The following is an 18131-nucleotide window of genomic DNA, read 5'->3' as shown; positions in this document are numbered from 1 at the left end:
CAAGGCTCCCCACTTTCACGCGCACTCTGCGCCGGAGACGTCGCTGTCAAAGGCGTCTCTTTGTTAGCGATCACGCTAGCCAGCTAAGCTAGCTCCACAAGCTCCGAGGTGCGCCGAGACGAGTTTCTCCGGAAACAGAATTTCAACAAATGCACTTTCGGCCCACTTGTGGTGTGATGGGGCGCCGTGTCGATGCTCCAGTACGAAAGAACTCTAATTCTGAAAGGGGAAAAAAGACTATTATGAAGCTCGTGTAGTCGAGTAAAGTGTAAACAATGAGAAACGCTGTAGCACGAGCAGTACGGCAACCCCGCTTGGACAAAACTCTCACGGCGCTTTCCTACCATGCGAGCACACTTCCTCTTCATAAAGTCATAAAATATGTGAGATTGCAATTATCTTTGATTAGCCTCCCTGTCTATTACGTTCTCAACTTCTACACGCCATTCATTTGAATCTCATCATAACTATATTTTCAAAGGCTATCACGAACTTGTTCCGGATCATGCAGCACCGACCACTATTAAAAATAACTCAATTATGACTTACTTCTTCATTCCTTCGCATTTCACTGGACCAGACTGGATTATTTTTCCTTTTCCATTATTTCATCGTTCTTCAGTTCATCGGCGTGCTCGTAGTACGGAAAGGGGAGAGGGACAATTTTCGAAGGAGCGACGGTAACGAAAAGGCGAACATTTAAAAGTGGGGTTCGACGTGCACATTGGGCAAAGGAATGCAGGAATGAATGAGACAGCTTTGGAGTTGTTTACGTCATATGTGACAGACGGGCATCAGGAAGTAAAGGTCGATAGCAGGAAAGCAAACCAGCTGTCAACAGGGTCCCCAAGGAAGCGTACTCGGACCACTGCTAGTTTTGCTTTATATTAATTGCATGAGAGATGCTTACTCCTGCACGTAGTAGAGAGTCAACCAGCTGACACAAATCAGAACCAGAATCAGCTTTTTGGGCCAAGTGTGTATTAGCACAAGGAATTCTTCTCCGCCAGTTGGACATTCAAAACAAAAAGCAAAGAACAACGCAACAAGAACAAAGAACAAGACATCTCTGTTTATAGGAACTGTTCTTTTTTAGAGTCTTCTTCATTTACAATAGAAAAAAAGACAAGTGTGTTAGCTTGTACAGAGCGCCTTTACCCGTTTGTGGTTCCCGTTATAGACCAGGATTCAACAAATATTGTATGTATATATTTTTATTCATGTATTGCCTCATTGTTTTTAGTTAAATTTTCTACATGCTCTAACATTGTAAATTTTAATTGATAAATGTAAATTTTTCAATTCATGGCATTTAAAAATTTTATTCAAAAGGAATTTGACCCTTGTACAAAAAAATTGGATGAACGCTTAGACGTAAGTTTGTCTATGTGGAGTTGCTGTATCATTCCTGCGACCGTCGACTTCCTCTTATAATAAGTTTCCCGGTCACGTGACACGGAGCAGCGCCATGTAAGCCAAATACAAAGTTGTTTTTTTTTTTCAAAGTCTCTTGGTTTGTGTGCACATAAGGTATTTGCTTGCTGGTGGACAAAAATATATATATACAAATTATAGTTATTAAAATGCTGAATAAAATAACACAGATGGTAAATTAAGAACCAAACTTGGACAGTGGAGGAAGAAGCACAAGTTATCCTTCCACATCTGTGTTGAGGCTTTTTACAAAGTTTGTGCAAAACCTGAGGAAATTCTTCTCGAAACATTTCATACATGCACAAAATTGTTTGTAAACCAGGACATTTGTGAACGGAGGTTCTGCTGTATCGTGATTAGCGACAATATGAAATGAGTTCGGTTTCGTCAGTTTATTCGGCAGATTCACTGAGCTGAGCGCCGCTCTGCCCACCAGCACATTTGTGTCTCTTCACGTCATATTTGACATGGAATCTTCTATTACACAGACTACAACCGAATGGTTTCTCACCAGCGTGGATCTTTGTGTGCATTGTCAAATTTGACTTCTGAGCAAATCTCTTGCCGCAAACTGAGCAGACAAAAGGTTTCTCTCCGGTGTGTGTTCTTGTGTGTTTTGTCAAATCTCCCTTCAAGGAGAATCTTTTACCACAAACTGAGCAGGCAAACGTCTTTTCTCCAGTGTGCGTTATTGTGTGCTTTGTCAAGTTTGACTTATTAGTGCAGCTTTTCCCACAAACTGGACACGCAAAAGGTTTTTCTCCAGTGTGTGTTCTCATGTGTATTCTTAAACCTCCTTTCTGAGTGAATGTTTTACCACAAACTGAGCAGGCAAAAGGTTTTTCTCCAGTGTGTGTTCTTGTGTGCATTTTTAAATTTTCCTTGATAGAGAATCTTTTCCCACACACTAAGCAGCCGAAAGGTTTTTCTCCAGTGTGCGCTCTTGCGTGTATTTTTAAAGCTCCCTTTGTGGAGAATATTTTACCACAAACTGAACAAACAAAATTTTTTTTCTCAGCGTGTGTTCTTGCGTGTGTTTTTAAATGTGTCTTTCTACTGAATGTTTGACCACAAATTGAGCAAGCAAAAGGTTTTTCTCCGACGTGTGTTCTCGTATGCGCCTTCAATGCGGAATTGTTGTCAAAGGTTTTGTCACAGTGACAACATTGAACACGTTTGCTGTCGGTGTGGCATTCCGTTACACCTGTCGTGCGTTTCTCGCCACCATTAGCACGATCATGAACATCATCACCGTCGTCGTAATCGGGGTCAGAAGAGTGCGATGTTATGTCGTCGCTATCTGAAAGAGGAGCGAAGAGGCCGTCTGCTTGGGATCCTCCCCAGCGGTCTCCGTCGCATTCGTCGTCATCTTCTTCATTCTTCACGATGACCCCGGTTAAATGAACCTTGAGGATTTCATCCTCCTGCTCTTCTTCTTTAATGTGTGGCATCTCTGGCTCCTCCTTTTTGATGAAGGGGGGCTCTGGCTCCTGCTGCTCAGGGCGAAGATCTCCTTCCCTGTCGCCTGCAAGACACACACACACACACACACACAAAAAGTACTTTCCTTTGTCGTACCAGTAGAGGGGCTCCGAGTACAATTGATGGTAAACTGAGTTCTACAGTACAGCAGTGGTCCCCGACCACAGGCAGCGGACTGGTACCGGTCCGCGGATCAATTGGTACCGGGTTACCAAAGTTATAATCAATTAGTTGCTTTGTAGTCATTACCCAAGTCTGAAAAATCTTTTATTTTGAAAAATGATTGGATTCTCTGGGTTACATCTCGGTCACTTGAGCGCCAAATTTCTTTGGAAAATTTCTTTTCGATGGGGAAAAGGCCCAGAAGAGATCGAAGAAGAGCCTCCGACTTCCAAGAAAAAGAAAGTTATTAACCACATCAAAACACTCCTTGAATTTGCGCCTTTTCGAGGACCTTTGTGAAGAGATGGACACAGATGCTTCTCTTATACGCGGAAAAAAGATGGTTCTCCAGAGGGAAATCGCTAAATTACGAGATTTCATTTCTTTCAATTCCGACTTATCTGTGAATCGGGGTTTTCTGGAGTGACAGCAACCAAAACAAAACAAAACAAAACAACGTAAGAGACTGGATATACCATCTTGTTGCAGATGAACAAGCTCAGGGCTCCCATCGATTTAGCGTTACGGGTGAGTTGAAATTTGGATGCACTTTCACTTAATTTTCGCGGCGTAGCTGTATCTTGTTTTGAAGGCTTGTTTAAACGTTACTCGAACGAGCAGTTAAGAGAGTGCCTGTGCTGTGGTCGCCAACAAAGGGAAATCGTTCAAACTGACAGATTTATATCTGTAAGAAAGTTTAACTATTGTGTAGGTATATTTAGACAAAAGAGAAAGAAATTTAGAATGGCTGGTTCTTTTCTTTATTTTCCATATTTGTTTTATTTATTTCATTATCATATCCTTATTGTATTTTTCATTATCACGTGTATTGCATCCGATTTTCAATATAAACGATTTTCAAGACAAACTACGGTCCATAAAGACATGGATGAACTTGAGTAAAAGACTGTAATATCTCGGACTCGGATGCATTCAAAAGTAATTTGTGCAAATATATGTCAGTGATTGATGATCAGCAAGGAAAAACACTGGAATGACCTGTTCTGGGTAACACAAGCGGAGGCCTCGGAACAGCGTCCAGGACTTGAGGTTGTTGCTCGTCCTCAGGTTTGGTTCCACAAAATTCCTCCTCGTCCCCTGCTAACCTTCTTGCGCACATTCCCACGCGATAATCATATCAGTTTTACAGTCACGGCCGATGTCGTCTCGTTGTTAGCTTGCAAGCTAGGCTAGCGCCAGAAGATTCAAAGTGCGCCTAGACGAGTTTGTCCCTGACACAGCATTGAACAAAAACTCTTGTAGTACATTTAAGTACTGCAGAAATACAACTATGCATTGCATTATCGCTTCGGTACGTCCTGGTACAAGTGCAGAAAGCGCAAACTAGCGAAACTAGCCCGAACCGCATTCAGAACACAATCGCCGCAGCTGAAGAAGTACGGCAACTCCTCTTGGACAAAAGATGTCTTGCTGCGTTTGAACGCCGCTGCGGAATTGACCCCCACCGAGTGGCTTCATCGAAATTGTTCGGTTTCACAAACATAGCGAAATGCAAACTGTATACGATACATGGAAACAGGCCCTGTAGCTCAGTGGCTTGGTAAACCAGGGGTTCTGGGTTCGTATCCCGCTGGGGCCTCCACTCCCTGAGAAGGGTTGCGTCAGGAAGGGCATCCGGCGTAAAAATTGTGCCAAACATATATGTGCGTTCATCTTAGATGACACGCTGTGGCGACCCCGGAAGGGACAAGCCGAAAGAAACACATACGATACATGGAAACACCAACATTTAGCCACTGAATTCGGAAGTCAGAGTTATTTGATGATGGCTGACCAATGACGATAACAATCCCGGGAATGATCATTTTGCCAAGTTTTGAGGTGGGATATTTTATGTTGAAACTTTATCATATTTGGCGAAGGTTTGTGTTATTAAAAAGCTTGATAACCACAGGAACTGGCAAACTTATAATAATGATACACTGGTAAACTTATAGTCATTGATGGTGTAGTGGAACCCACGCCTGACTTGGGTGCGGGCAGCGTGGGATCGATACCCGCTCATTGATGGTTTCAATATCTGCCCTGTGATAGGCTGGCAACCAGTTCAGGGTATACCCCAACTCCTGCCTGTTGACAGCTGGGATAGGCTCCAGCACTCACCCGCGACCCTTGTGAGGATAGGCGGTGAAGAAAATGGTTGGGTGGGAGAAAAATGGTTGCTAACTTGTAATTATAACAAAGGCAAGGTTGACAAAACAACGGTCTAGATGGCAGTCACGTGACGTGGTTTAATTAGGCACATAAATATGCATACGTAGATTAAAGAGAATAAACAGTCCATAATTTGTTAAAATGGATTGTCAGGAATGAATACAGTACAGCAAAGAGGCATTCTGAGGTAATGTCAAAAATGAGACTTTTTTTTTTCTTCTGAATTTTCGGACCTTGGCTGAATTGTTTGTAAACTTGGCGATTTGCAGATGGAGGTTCTGCTGGATGGTGGATAGAATAAGTCAACAATGACCACGCCAGCCTCTGCTGCTTTTCTCACCCGCACACTCGCGAATCTTCACATCGACCCTTTTAGGACACACACTCCACCTCAGCAGTGTGCGTCGCTGCGTGTGCTGTCAAAAAGCGTCGTCGAGTGAACGTTTGGCCGCAAACTGAGCACGCGTAGGATTTTTCCCCGCTGTGTATTCTTATGTGACCTTCTAAATTAGCCTTTCTGGTGAATGTTTGACTGCAAACTGAGCAGGCAAAAGGTTTTTCCCCAGTGTGTGTTCTTGCGTGTCTTCTTAACTTTCCCTTATCAATGAAACCTTTGTCACAAACTGAGCAGACAAATTTTTTTTCTAGCACGTGTATTCTTGTATGCTTTTTTAAATCGCCCTCCAGAACAAATCTTTTTCCACAAAATGAGCAGACGAAAGGTTTTTCTCCAGTGTGTGTTCTTGCGTGTGCTGTCAAAGAGCATCTTTCAATGAATTTTTTTCCACAAACTAAGCAGCCAAAAGGTTTATCGCCGGTATGTAATTTTGTGTGCTTATTCAAATTTGTCTTGCTGGTGAAATTTTTATCACAAACAGAGCAGACAAAAGTTTGTTCTCCTGTGTGTCTCCTCGTGTGCTCTTTTAAACGTGACACGTCAGAGAATCTTTCACCGCAAACTGAGCAGACACAAGGTTTTTCTCCAGTGTGTGTTACTGTATGTCTCTTTAAATGTGACTTTCTAGAGAATCTTTTGCCACAAACTACGCAGCCAAAAGGTTTTTCTCCGGTGTGTATTCTTGTGTGCATTTTTAAATTTTCCTTTATAGCAAATCTTCTCCCACAAACTAAGCAGCCAAAAGGTTTTTCTCCACTGTGCGTTCTTGTGTGCATTTTTAAAGATCCCCTTGTGGAAAATATTTTACCACAAATTGAACAGACACGTTGTTTTTTCTCAGCATGTGTTGTTGCGTGTGTTTCTAAATGTGTCTCTCGACTGAATGTTTGACCACGAATTAAGCAAGGAAAAGGTTTTTCTCCAGTGTGTGTTCTCGTATGCGCCTTCAATGCGGAATTGTTGTCAAAGGTTTTGTCACAGTGACAACATTGAACACGTTTGCTGTCAGTGTGGCATTCCGTTACACCTGTCGTGCGTTTCTCGCCACCATTAGCACAATCGTGAACATCATCACCGTCGTCGTCATCGCGGTCAGAAGAGTGCGATGTTATGTCGTCGCTATCTGAAAGAGGAGCGAAGAGGCCGTCTGCTTGGGATCCTCCCCAGCGGTCTCCGTCGCATTCGCCGTCATCTTCTTCATTCTTCACGATGACCCCGGTTAAATGAACCTTGAGGATTTCATGCTCCTGCTCTTCTTCTTTAATGTGCGGCATCTCTTGCTCCTCCTTTTTGATGAAGGGGGGCTCTGGCTCCTGCTGCTCAGGGCGAAGATCTCCTTCCCTGTCGCCTGCAAGAGACAGACACACAAAAAGTAGTTTTTGGTCGTACCAGTAGAGGGGGCGCGAGTACCATCGATGGTAAACGGGGTTGTACAGGACAGTACCACACTTTTTGAGAATCACTGCCGGAAATCTAAATAGATTCGACCAGAGGTGTCAACTACTTGTATTCATTACGGAAGTAAATATATTGATGATTGTGCAAAAAAAAAAAAAAAAACAAACATTTTAAAGTAAAAGTACTGAATAATACAAAGTTATAATACAAATTAATGAATTTATTTCAGTCAAAAAAAAAGTTAAACGTACATTGATATTTTCCAGCCCAATATAAAAATACATACATGGATATTTTTGCATCTCTCGGGATGATTGGTCTGCTTTCTCTTTTGTATTAAAAAAAAAAAAAGAAAAGAAAAAAACATTCTGGAACCGGAACAGGCTCTTCCTTTTCCACCACGAGTTCGGTCCATAAAGACATGGATGAACTTCAGTAAAATATGTAATATCTCAGACTGTTCTCTCTGAGGCTATCACGATACATCCAGAGGTTATTTGTGCAGATATATGTCAGCGATTAATGGTCAACAAGGAAAAACACTGGAATTATCGTGAAGAAATGAAAATAGTGCGTAAATACAAGTGAGAGTAAAAGTGAGCAGACCTGTTCTGTGTAACACAACCGGAGGCCTCGGAACAGCGTCCAGGACTTGAGGTTGTTGCTCGTCCTCCGCTTTGGTTCCGCAAAGTTCCTCCTCGTACCTTGCTAAGCTTCTTGCGCACATTCTCTCGCGATAATCGCATCACTTTACACTCACAGCCGATGTGGTCTCCTTGTTAGCTCGCAAGCTAGGCTAGCGCCAGAAGATTCAAAGTGCGACTAAACGAGTTTGTCCTGACGCAACATTGAAGAAAAAAATCCTGTAGTAAAGTAAAGTACTGCAGAAATACAAATATGTCTTGCATTAGCGCTTCGGTACGTTCTGGGACAAGTTCAGAAAGAGCAAACGAGTGAAGCTAGCCCGAACCGACCACAGAACACAAGAGTCGCAGCCAAGAAGTACGGCAAAACCTCTTGGACAAAAGGTATCTTGCTGCGTTTTATGGTGCTGTTTAAGTAACCCCCGCCGAGTGTTCATTAAAATAATTCGGTTTCACAAACATATCGAAATGAAAACTGTATACGATACGTGGAAACACCAATATTTTGCCACCGAATTCGGAAGTCAGACATATTTCATGATGACAGACCAATGACGAAAACAATACCAGTAATGATCATTTTGCCAAGTTTTGAGGTGTGATATTTTATGTTGAAACTTTATCATATTTTGCGAAGGTTTGTGTTATTGATAAGCTTGATAACCACAGAAACTGGCAACATATAATAATGATAAATTGGTAAATTTATTGTCACTGATGGTTGTACACACGCCTGACTTTGGTGCGGACAGGGGAGATCGATTCCCGCTCATTGATGGTGCCCTGTGACTGGCTGGCAACCAGTTCAGGGTGTAACCTGCCTCCTGCCTGTTGACTGCTGGGATATGCTCCAGCACTCCCCGTGACACTTTTGAGGATAAGCGGCGAAGAAAATGGTCGGGTGGAAGAAAATGGCTGGTAAACTTATAAAAATTATAACAAAGGCAAGGTTTACAAAACAATGGTCTAGATGGCAGTCACGTGACATGGTTTAATTAGGCACACAAATATGCACGCATAGATTAAAGAGAATAAACACTCCATAATTTGTTAAAATGGATTGTCAGGAATGAATACAGTACAGCAAAGAGGTCGACAATGACCACGCCAGCCTCCGCTGCTCTTCTCACCGGCACACTCGCGAATCTTCACGTCGACCCTTTTAGGACACACACTCCACCTCAGCAGTGTGCGTCGCTGCGTGTGCTGTCAAAAAGCGTCGTCGAGTGAACGTTTGACCGCAAACTGAGCACGCGTAGGATTTTTCCCCGCTGTGTATTCTTATGTGACCTTCTAAATTAGCCTTTCTGGTGAATGTCTGATCGCAAACTGAGCAGGCAAAAGGCTTTTCTCCAGTGTGTGTTTTTGCGTGTCTCCTTAAGTTCCCCTTATCATTGAATCCTTTGTCACAAACTGAGCAGACAAATTTTTTTTCTACTGCATGTATTCTTGTATGACTTTTTAAATCGCCCTTCAGAACAAATCTTTTTCCACAAAATGAGCAGACGAAAGGTTTTTCTCCAGTGTGTGTTCTTGTGTGTGCTGTCAGAGACCATCTTTGAATGAATTTTTTCCCACAAACTAAGCAGCCAAAAGGTTTATCGCCAGTATGTAGTTTTGTGTGATTTTTCAAATTTGCCTTGCTGGTGAAACTTTTATCACAAACTGAGCAGACAAAAGGTTGTTCTCCTGTGTGTCTCCTCGTGTGCTCTTTTAAACGTGACTTTACAGAGAATCTTTCACCGCAAACGGAGCAGGCATAAGGTTTTTCTCCCGTGTGTGTTACTGTATGTCTCTTTAAATGTGACTTTGTAGAGAATTTTTTTCCACAAACTACGCAGCCAAAAGGTTTTTCTCCAGTGTGTGTTCTTGTGTGCATTTTTAGATTTTCCTTGACAGCGAAACTTTTCCCACAAACTAAGCAGCCAAAAGGTTTTTCTCCACTGTGCGTTCTTGTGTGCATTTTTAAATTTTCCTTTATAGAGAATTTTTTCCCACACACTAAGCAGCCGAAAGGTTTTTCTCCAGTGTGCGCTCTTGTGTGTATTTTTAAAGTTCCCTTTGTGGAGAATATTTTACCGCATACTGAACAGACAAAATTTTTTTTCTCAGTGTGTGTTCTTGCATGTGTTTTTAAATGTGACTTTCGACTGAATGTTTGACCACAAATTGAGCAAGCAAAAGGTTTTTCTCCGGTGTGCGTTCTCGTATGCGCCTTCAATGCAGAATTGTTGCAAAAAGTTTTGTCACAGTGACAACATTTAACACGTTTGCTGCCAGTACGGCTTGTCGTTGTCGCTTGTTTCTTATCATCATTAGCACGATCGTTAACATAATCACCATCGTCGTCATCGGGGTCAGAAGAGTGCGATGTTATGTCGTCGCTATCTGAAAGAGGAGCGAAGAGGCCGTCTGCTTGGGATCCTCCCCATCGGTCCCCGTCGCATTCGCCGTCATCTTCATTCTTCACACTGACCCCAGTGAATGGAAACTTGAGGATTTCATCCTCCTGCTCTTCTTCTTTAAAATGTGGCGTCTCTGGCTCCTCCTTTTTGATGAAGGGGGGCTCTGGCTCCTGCTGCTCAGGGCGAAGATCTCCTTCACTGTCGCCTGCAGGATAAACACACACACACACACACAAAAGTACTTTTTGGGCGTACCAATAGAGGAAGCCCGAGTCCCATCGATGGTAAACAGAGTTGTACAGTACAGTACCACACTTTTTGAGAATCACCGCCGCAAATCTTAATAGAAACGACCACAGGTGTCAAAGATATTGGCGTTCAGTACAGAAGTAAATGTATTATTTCTTGGGCAAAAAAAAAAAAAACCCGCAGCTTAAAGTAAAAGTACTGAATTGTACAAAGGTATAATATAAATACACAAGTACATTTATTTCAGTCAAAAATAGTCAGACGTACATTGATATTTTCCAGCCCAATATAAAAATACATACATGGATAATTTTGTGTCTCTCGGGATGATTGCTGTGTTTTCTCTTTTTTTATTTAAAAAAAAAAACAAAACATGCTGGAACCGGAAAGGGGTCCTTCCTGTTCCAACACGAGTTCGGTCCATAGAGACATGGATGAACTTGAGTAAAATATGTAATATCTCGGCCTGTTATTTATGAGGCTATTACGATGCTTTCAAAAGTTATTCGTGCAGATATATGTCAGTTATTAATCATCAACAAGGGGAAAAAAAACTGGAATTATTGTCAAGAAATGAAAATAGTGCGTAAATTCAAGTGAGTGTAAAAAGTGAGCAGACCTGTTCTGTGTAACACAACCGGAGGCCTCGGAACAGCGTCCAGGACTTGAGGTTGTTGCTCGTCCTCCGCTTTGGTTCCGCAAAGTTCCTCCTCGTACCTTGCTAAGCTTCTTGCGCACATTCTCTCGCGATAATCGCATCACTTTACACTCACAGCCGATGTGGTCTCCTTGTTAGCTCGCAAGCTAGGCTAGCGCCAGAAGATTCAAAGTGCGACTAAACGAGTTTGTCCTGACGCAACATTGAAGAAAAAAATCTTGTAGTAAAGTAAAGTACTGCAGAAATACACATAAGTATTGCATTGCCGCTACGGTACGTTCTGGTACTAGTTCAGAAAGAGCAAACGAGTGAGGCTAGCCCAAACCGTCCACAGAACATAAAGCCGCAACCGAAGCAGTACGGCAACTCGTCTTGGACAAAAGATGTCCCGCTGCGTTTAATGCCCCTATGTAAGTGACCCCCACCAAGTGGCTTTATCGAAGTTGTTCGCTTTTACAACGATATCAACACGCAAACTATCAAAGATAAATGAAAAAAACAATATCTGGCCACTGAATGGGGAAGTCAATTTTTTTCCATGATGACTGACCAATGACCATTTTGCTAAGTTTTGAGTTGTGAAATTTTATGTTGAAACTTCATCCTATTTTGAGAAGGTATCTGTTTTTGAACAGCTTGATAACAGCAGAAACTGGCAACATATTATAATGATAAAATGGTAAATTTATTGTCACTGACGGCGTAGTGGTATACAAGGCTGACTTGGGTGCGGGGATCGATTCCCACTCATTGATGGTGTCGATATCTGCCCTGCGATTGGCTGGCAACCAGTTCAGGGTGTAACCTGCCTCCTGCCTGTTGACTGCTGGGATATGCTCCAGCACTCCCCGTGACCCTTTTGAGGATAAGCGGCGAAGAAAATGGTCGGGTGGAAGAAAATGGCTGGTAAACTTATAAAAATTACAACAAAGGCAAGGTTGACAAAGCAATGGTCTGGATGGCAGTCACGTGACATGGTTTAATTAGGCACACAAATATGCACGCATAGATTAAAGAGAATAAACACTCCATAATTTGTTAAAATGGATTGTCAGGAATGAATACAGCACAGCAAAGAGGTCGACAATGACCACGCCAGCCTCCGCTGCTCTTCTCACCGGCACACTCGCGAATCTTCACATCGACCCTTTTAGGACACACACTCCACCTCAGCAGTGTGCGTCGCTGCGTGTGCTGTCAAAAAGCGTCGTCGAGTGAACGTTTGGCCGCAAACTGAGCACGCGTAGGATTTTTCCCCGCTGTGTATTCTTATGTGACTTTTTAAATTTGCCTTTCTAGTGAATGTCTGATCGCAAACTGAGCAGGCAAAAGGCTTTTCTCCAGTGTGTGTTTTTGCGTGTCTCCTTAAGTTTCCCTTATCATTGAATCCTTTGTCACAAATTGAACAGACAAAATGTTTTTCTACTGCGTGTATTCTTGTATGACTTGTTAATTCGCCCTTCAGAATAAATCTTTTGCCGCAAAATGAGCAGACGAAAGGTTTTTCTCCAGTGTGTGTTCTTGTGTGTGCTGTCAGAGACCATCTTTGAATGAATTTTTTACCACAAATTAAGCAGCCAAAAGGTTTATCGCCAGTATGTAGTTTTGTGTGATTTTTCAAATGTGCCTTGCAGGCGAAACTTTTATCACAAACTGAGCAGACGAAAGGTTTTTCTCCCGTGTGTTTCCTCATGTGCTCTTTTAAACGCGACTTTACAGAGAATCTTTCACCGCAAACGGAGCAGACACAAGGTTTTTCTCCCGTGTGCGTTCTTGTGTGTATTTTTAAATGCGCCTTTCTAGAGAATCTTTTGCCACAAACTACACAGCCAAAAGGTTTATCTCCAGTGTGTGTTCTTGTGTGCATTTTTAAATTTTCCTTAATAGAGAATCTTTTCCCACAAACTAAGCAGCCAAAAGGTTTTTCTCCACTGTGCGTTCTTGTGTGCATTTTTAAATTTTCCTTTATAGAGAATTTTTTCCCACACACTAAGCAGCCGAAAGGTTTTTCTCCAGTGTGCGCTCTTGTGTGTATTTTTAAAGCTCCCTTTGTGGAGAATATTTTACCACAAACTGAACAAACAAAATTTTTTTTCTCAGCGTGTGTTCTTGCGTGTGTTTTTAAATGTGTCTTTCGAGTGAATGTTTGACCACAAATTGAGCAAGCAAAAGGTTTTTCTCCGACGTGTGTTCTCGTATGCGCCTTCAATGCAGAATTGTTGGAAAAAGTTTTGTCACAGTGACAACATTGAACACGTTTGCTGTCCGTGTGGCTTGTTGTTACACTTGTCGGGTGTTTCTCGTCACCATTAGCCCGATCGTTAACATCATCACCGTCGTCGTAATCGGGGTCAGAAGAGTGCGATGTTATGTCGTCGCTATCTGAAAGAGGAGCGAAGAGGCCGTCTGCTTGGGATCCTCCCCAGCGGTCTCCGTCGCATTCGCCGTCATCTTCTTCATTCTTCACGATGACCCCGGTTAAATGAACCTTGAGGATTTCATCCTCCTGCTCTTCTTCTTTAATGTGCGGCATCTCTTGCTCCTCCTTTTTGATGAAGGGGGGCTCTGGCTCCTGCTGCTCAGGGCGAAGATCTCCTTCCCTGTCGCCTGCAAGAGACAGACACACAAAAAGTAGTTTTTGGGCGTACCAGTAGAGGGAGCCCGAGTCCCATCGATGGTAAACGGAGTTGTTCAGTACCGTACCACACTTTTTGAGAACTCATCCATTTCCTTAGCCGCTTATTCTCACAAGAGGGGAGTGCCGAAGCCTATCCCAGCTGTCAACGGGCAGGAGGCGGGGAACACCCTGAACTGGTTGCCAGCCGATCGCAGGGCACACAGAGACAAACAATCACACCTATGGGCAATTTAGAGTGTCCAATTCATGTTGCATGTTTTGGGGAAGTGGGAAGAAACCGGAGTGCCCGGAGAAAACCCGCCCAGGCACGGGGAGAACATGCAAACTCCACACTGGCGGGTCCCATAGTAAAATAAGTAAAATACTGTAATATCTCGGACCGTTAATAGAGGGCGCCTGGTGATAGTTACTAGTTCAAATATATGTCAGTGATTAATGATCAACAAGGGGAAAAAAATGGAATTATTGTCAAGAAATGAAAGCAGTGCGTAAATAAAAGTGAGTGTAAAAAGTGAGCAGACCTGTTCTGTGTAACACAACCGGAGGCCTCGGAACAGCGTCCAGGACTTGAGGTTGTTGCTCGTCCTCCGATTTGGTTCCGCAAAGTTCCTCCTCGTGTCTTGCTAACCTTCTTGCCCACATTCTCTCGCGATAATCACATCACTTTACACTCACAGCTGATGTCGTCTCCTTGTTAGCTAGCAAGCTAGGCTAGCGCCAGAAGATTCAAAGTGCGACTAAACGAGTTTGTCCTGACGCAACATTGAACAAAAACTCTTGTAGTACAGCAAAGTACTGGAGAAATACAAATACGTATTGCGTTGGCGCTTCGGTACGTTCTGGTACTAGTTCAGAAAGACAAACTAGATAGCTAGCTCGAACCGGCCTGAGAACACAAGAGTGGCAGCCGAAGAAGTACGGCAACTCGTCTTGGACAAAAGATGTCCCGCTGCGTTTTAATGCCCCTATGTAAGTGACCCCCACCAAGTGGCTTTATCGAAGTTGTTCGCTTTTACAAAGATATCAACACGCAAACTATCAAAGTTAAATGAAAAAAACAATATCTGGCCACTGAATGGGGAAGTCAATTTTTTTCCATGATGACTGACCAAAGATCATTTTGCTAAGATTTGAGTTGTGATATTTTATGTTGAAACCGAGTTTCAAAATATTCACAACATTCTTAATCTTTATCCTATTTTGGAAAGGTTCGTGTTATTGAAAAGCTTGATAACCGCAGAAACTGGCAACATACAATAATGATAAATTGGTAAATTTCTTGTCACTGATGGTTGTACACACGCCCGACTTGGGTGCGGGCAGCGTGGGATCGATTCCCGCTCATTGATTGTGTTGATATCTGCCTGCGATTGGATGGCAACCAGTAGACGGTGTACCCCGCCTCCTACCTGCTGACAGCTGGGATAGGCTCCAGGACTCCCTGCGACACTTATGAGGATAGGCGGTTAAGAAAATGGTCGGGTGGAAGAAAACGGCTGGTAAGCTTATAATAATTACAACAAAGGCAAGGTTGACAAAGCAATGGTCTGGATGGCAGTCACGTGACATGGTTTAATTAGGCACACAAATATGCACGCATAGATTAAAGAGAATAAACACTCCATAATTTGTTAAAATGGATTGTCAGGAATGAATACAGCACAGCAAAGAGGTCGACAATGACCACGCCAGCCTCCGCTGCTCTTCTCACCGGCACACTCGCGAACCTTCACATCGACCCTTTTAGGACACACACTCCACCTCAGCAGTGTGCGTCGCTGCGTGTGCTGTCAAAAAGCGTCGTCGAGTGAACGTTTGGCCGCAAACTGAGCACGCGTAGGATTTTTCCCCGCTGTGTATTCTTATGTGACTTTTTAAATTTGCCTTTCTAGTGAATGTCTGATCGCAAACTGAGCAGGCAAAAGGTTTTTCCCCAGTGTGTGTTTTTGCGTGTCTCCTTAAGTTCCCCTTATCATTGAATCCTTTGTCACAAACTGAGCAGACAAATTTTTTTTCTACTGCATGTATTCTTGTATGACTTTTTAAATCGCCCTTCAGAACAAATCTTTTTCCACAAAATAAGCAGACGAAAGGTTTTTCTCCGGTGTGTTTTCTTGTGTGTGCTGTAAAAGACCATCTTTGAATGAATTTTTTCCCACAAACTAAGCAGCCAAAAGGTTTATCGCCAGTATGTAATTTTGTGTGATTTTTCAAACGTGCCTTGCAGGCGAAACTTTTATCACAAACTGAGCAGACGAAAGGTTTTTCTCCCGTGTGTTTCCTCATGTGCTCATTTAAACGTGCGTTTACAGAGAACCTTCCACCGCAAACAGAGCAGACGAAACGTTTTTCTCCTGTGTGTTTCCTCATGTGCTCTTTTAAACGTGCCTTGACAGAGAACATTTCACCGCAAACTGAGCAGACACAAGGTTTTTCTCCAGTGTGTGTTGTTGTGTGCATTTTTAAATGTGCCTTTCGAGAGAATTTTTTCCCACAAACTAAGCAGTCAAAAGGTTTTTCTCCAGCGTGTGTTACTGTATGTCTCTTTAAATTTCCCTTTGTGGAGAATATTTTACCACAAACTGAACAGACGTTTTTTTTTTTCTTAGCATGTGTTTTTGCGTGTGTTTTTAAATTTGACTTTTGACTGAATGTTTGACTACATATTGAGCAAGCATAAGGTTTTTCTCCGGTGTGTGTTCTCGTATGTACCTTCAATGCAGAATTGCTGTAAAAGGTTTTGTCACAGTGACAACATTGAACACGTTTGCTGTCCGTGTGGCTTGTTGTTACACCTGTCGAGCGTTTCTCGCCACCATTAACACGATCATGAACATCATCACCAGCGTCGTCATCGGGGTCAGAAGAGTGCGATGTTATGTCGTCGCTATCTGAAAGAGGAGCGAAGAGGCCGTCTGCTTGGGATCCTCCCCAGCGGTCTCCGTCGCATTCGCCGTCATCTTCTTCATTCTTCACGATGACCCCGGTTAAATGAACCTTGAGGATTTCATGCTCCTGCTCTTCTTCTTTAAAATGTGGTGTCTCTGGCTCCTCCTTTTTGATGAAGGGGGGCTCTGGCTCCTGCTGCTCAGGGCGAAGATCTCCTTCCCTGTCGCCTGCAAGAGACAGACACACAAAAAGTAGTTTTTGGGCGTACCAGTAGAGGGAGCCCGAGTCCCATCGATGGTAAACGGAGTTGTTCGGTACCGTACCACACTTTTTGAGAACTCATCCATTTCCTTAGCCGCGTATCCTCACAAGGGTCGCGGGGAGCGCTGGAGCCTATCCCAGCTGTCAACGGGCAGGAGGCGGGGAACACCCTGAACTGGTTGCCAGCCGATCGCAGGGCACACAGAGACAAACAATCACACCTTGGGCAATTTCGAGTGTCCAATTAATGTTGCATGTTTTGGGGAAGCGGGAAGAAACCGGAGTGCCCGGAGAAAACCCACCCAGGCACGGGGAGAACATGCAAACTCCACACTGGCGGGTCGGGATTCTCATCTAAATAGATTTGACCAGAGGTGTAAAAGTACTTGTATTCATTACTGAAGTAAATGTATTGACACTTGCGCAAAAAAAAAAAAAAAAAAAAAAACGCAGCTAAAAGTAAAAGTATTGAGGCCTCTTCCTTACTGAATGTACAAAAGGTATAATATAAATACACCAATAAATGTATTTCGGTCAAAACAAAGTTAAATGTACATTGATAACTTCCAGTCCAATATAAAAATACACACATGAATATTTTTGTGTCCCTCAGGATGATTGGTCTGCTTTTTCTTGTGTATAATAATATTTAGTGTAATAAATAAAAGTTGCTGGAACCGGAAGGGGCCACCCCTGAAGTGTTCCCACAGTAAAATAAGTAAAATACTGTAATATCTCGGACCGTTAAAAGAGGGCGCCTGGTGATAGTTACTAGTTCAAATATATGTCAGTGATTAATGATCAACAAGGGGGGAAAAAAAACTGGAATTATTGTCAAGAAATGAAAGCAGTGCGTAAATACAAGTGAGTGTAAAAAGTGAGCAGACCTGTTCTGTGTAACACAACCGGAGGCCTCGGAACAGCGTCCAGTTCTTGAGGTTGTTGCTCGTCCTCCGCTTTGGTTCTGCAAAGTTCCTCCTCGTACCCTGCTAAGCTTCTTGCGCACATTCTCTCGCGATACTCAAATCATTTGACTCTCACAGCCGACACGAGGCTCACAAAGTCGTCTCGTTGTTAGCTAGCAAGCTAGGCTAGGCTAGCGCGAGAAGCTTCAAAGTGCGCATAAGCGAGTTTGTCCTGACACAACATTGAACAAAACCTCTTACGGTACAGTAAAGTACTGCAGAAATACGCACAAGTATTGCATTGGCGCTTCGGTGCGTTCAGGTCCCAGTTCAGAAAGAGCAAATTAGTGAAGTTAACGGGCCACAGAACACAAACGCCGGAGCCGGAGCAGTACGGCAAGCCCTCTTGGACAAAAGATGTCTTGCTGCGATTT

The 18131-nt window shown here is 43.1% G+C and overlaps 4 protein-coding genes across 9 annotated transcripts; all 4 read right to left on the bottom strand.

Moving 5' to 3' along the window:
- Positions 1-24: 24 nt before the first annotated feature.
- On the bottom strand, positions 25-8069 carry LOC133497578 (oocyte zinc finger protein XlCOF6.1-like). 3 transcript variants are annotated; one of them, XM_061813600.1, is made up of 3 exons: positions 7655-8069; positions 550-2959; positions 25-219 (listed from the first exon to the last, which is right to left on the bottom strand). In XM_061813600.1, exons 1-2 carry the CDS (start codon positions 7773-7775, stop codon positions 1827-1829), a joined length of 1254 nt encoding a protein of 417 aa, XP_061669584.1. In that variant the 5' UTR covers positions 7776-8069; the 3' UTR covers positions 25-219; positions 550-1826. The 3 variants fall into 3 exon arrangements, with proteins under 3 accessions (XP_061669584.1, XP_061669583.1, XP_061669582.1); XM_061813599.1 differs by lacking the exon at positions 7655-8069 and adding an exon at positions 4078-4575; XM_061813598.1 differs by lacking the exons at positions 25-219; positions 550-2959 and adding an exon at positions 5182-6998.
- A 325-nt stretch (positions 8070-8394) lies between these two features.
- On the bottom strand, positions 8395-11393 carry LOC133497573 (gastrula zinc finger protein XlCGF57.1-like). 2 transcript variants are annotated; one of them, XM_061813591.1, is made up of 3 exons: positions 10966-11393; positions 10033-10302; positions 8395-8898 (listed from the first exon to the last, which is right to left on the bottom strand). In XM_061813591.1, exons 1-3 carry the CDS (start codon positions 11084-11086, stop codon positions 8855-8857), a joined length of 435 nt encoding a protein of 144 aa, XP_061669575.1. In that variant the 5' UTR covers positions 11087-11393; the 3' UTR covers positions 8395-8854. The 2 variants fall into 2 exon arrangements, with proteins under 2 accessions (XP_061669575.1, XP_061669574.1); XM_061813590.1 differs by having other exon boundaries at positions 8402-10302.
- Positions 11394-11883: 490 nt separating this feature from the next.
- On the bottom strand, positions 11884-14591 carry LOC133497571 (gastrula zinc finger protein XlCGF57.1-like). 3 transcript variants are annotated; one of them, XM_061813583.1, is made up of 3 exons: positions 14164-14254; positions 13703-13815; positions 11884-13611 (listed from the first exon to the last, which is right to left on the bottom strand). In XM_061813583.1, exons 2-3 carry the CDS (start codon positions 13725-13727, stop codon positions 12155-12157), a joined length of 1482 nt encoding a protein of 493 aa, XP_061669567.1. In that variant the 5' UTR covers positions 13728-13815; positions 14164-14254; the 3' UTR covers positions 11884-12154. The 3 variants fall into 3 exon arrangements, with proteins under 3 accessions (XP_061669567.1, XP_061669568.1, XP_061669566.1); XM_061813584.1 differs by having other exon boundaries at positions 11885-13611; positions 13708-13815; positions 14164-14181; XM_061813582.1 differs by lacking the exon at positions 13703-13815 and having other exon boundaries at positions 11892-13611; positions 14164-14591.
- A 597-nt stretch (positions 14592-15188) lies between these two features.
- On the bottom strand, positions 15189-18131 carry LOC133497577 (gastrula zinc finger protein XlCGF57.1-like). Its single transcript, XM_061813597.1, has 2 exons — positions 17680-18131; positions 15189-16758 (listed from the first exon to the last, which is right to left on the bottom strand). Exons 1-2 carry the CDS (start codon positions 17798-17800, stop codon positions 15386-15388), a joined length of 1494 nt encoding a protein of 497 aa, XP_061669581.1. The 5' UTR covers positions 17801-18131; the 3' UTR covers positions 15189-15385.

This window comes from Syngnathoides biaculeatus, chromosome 3 (genome assembly GCF_019802595.1).
Source record: "Syngnathoides biaculeatus isolate LvHL_M chromosome 3, ASM1980259v1, whole genome shotgun sequence".
NCBI classification, from domain to species: Eukaryota; Metazoa; Chordata; class Actinopteri; order Syngnathiformes; family Syngnathidae; genus Syngnathoides; species Syngnathoides biaculeatus.
Note: the sequence above shows the minus strand (reverse complement) of the source record. Positions and strands in the feature narration are given on the sequence as shown.

Bases quoted from the DNA above. Each gene is read 5' to 3' on its own strand.
- LOC133497578 (XM_061813598.1), bottom strand. From the start codon at position 7,775: ATGTGCGCAAGAAGCTTAGCAAGGTACGAGGAGGAACTTTGCGGAACC. The intron at 6,999-7,654 runs GTCTGCTCACTT...TGTCTCTTGCAG, and splicing joins GGTTGTGTTACACAGAACAG to GCGACAGGGAAGGAGATCTT.
- LOC133497573 (XM_061813590.1), bottom strand. From the start codon at position 11,086: ATGTGCGCAAGAAGCTTAGCAAGGTACGAGGAGGAACTTTGCGGAACC. The intron at 10,303-10,965 runs GTCTGCTCACTT...TTTATCCTGCAG, and splicing joins GGTTGTGTTACACAGAACAG to GCGACAGTGAAGGAGATCTT.
- LOC133497571 (XM_061813582.1), bottom strand. From the start codon at position 14,284: ATGTGGGCAAGAAGGTTAGCAAGACACGAGGAGGAACTTTGCGGAACC. The intron at 13,612-14,163 runs GTCTGCTCACTT...TGTCTCTTGCAG, and splicing joins GGTTGTGTTACACAGAACAG to GCGACAGGGAAGGAGATCTT.
- LOC133497577 (XM_061813597.1), bottom strand. From the start codon at position 17,800: ATGTGCGCAAGAAGCTTAGCAGGGTACGAGGAGGAACTTTGCAGAACC. The intron at 16,759-17,679 runs GTCTGCTCACTT...TGTCTCTTGCAG, and splicing joins GGTTGTGTTACACAGAACAG to GCGACAGGGAAGGAGATCTT.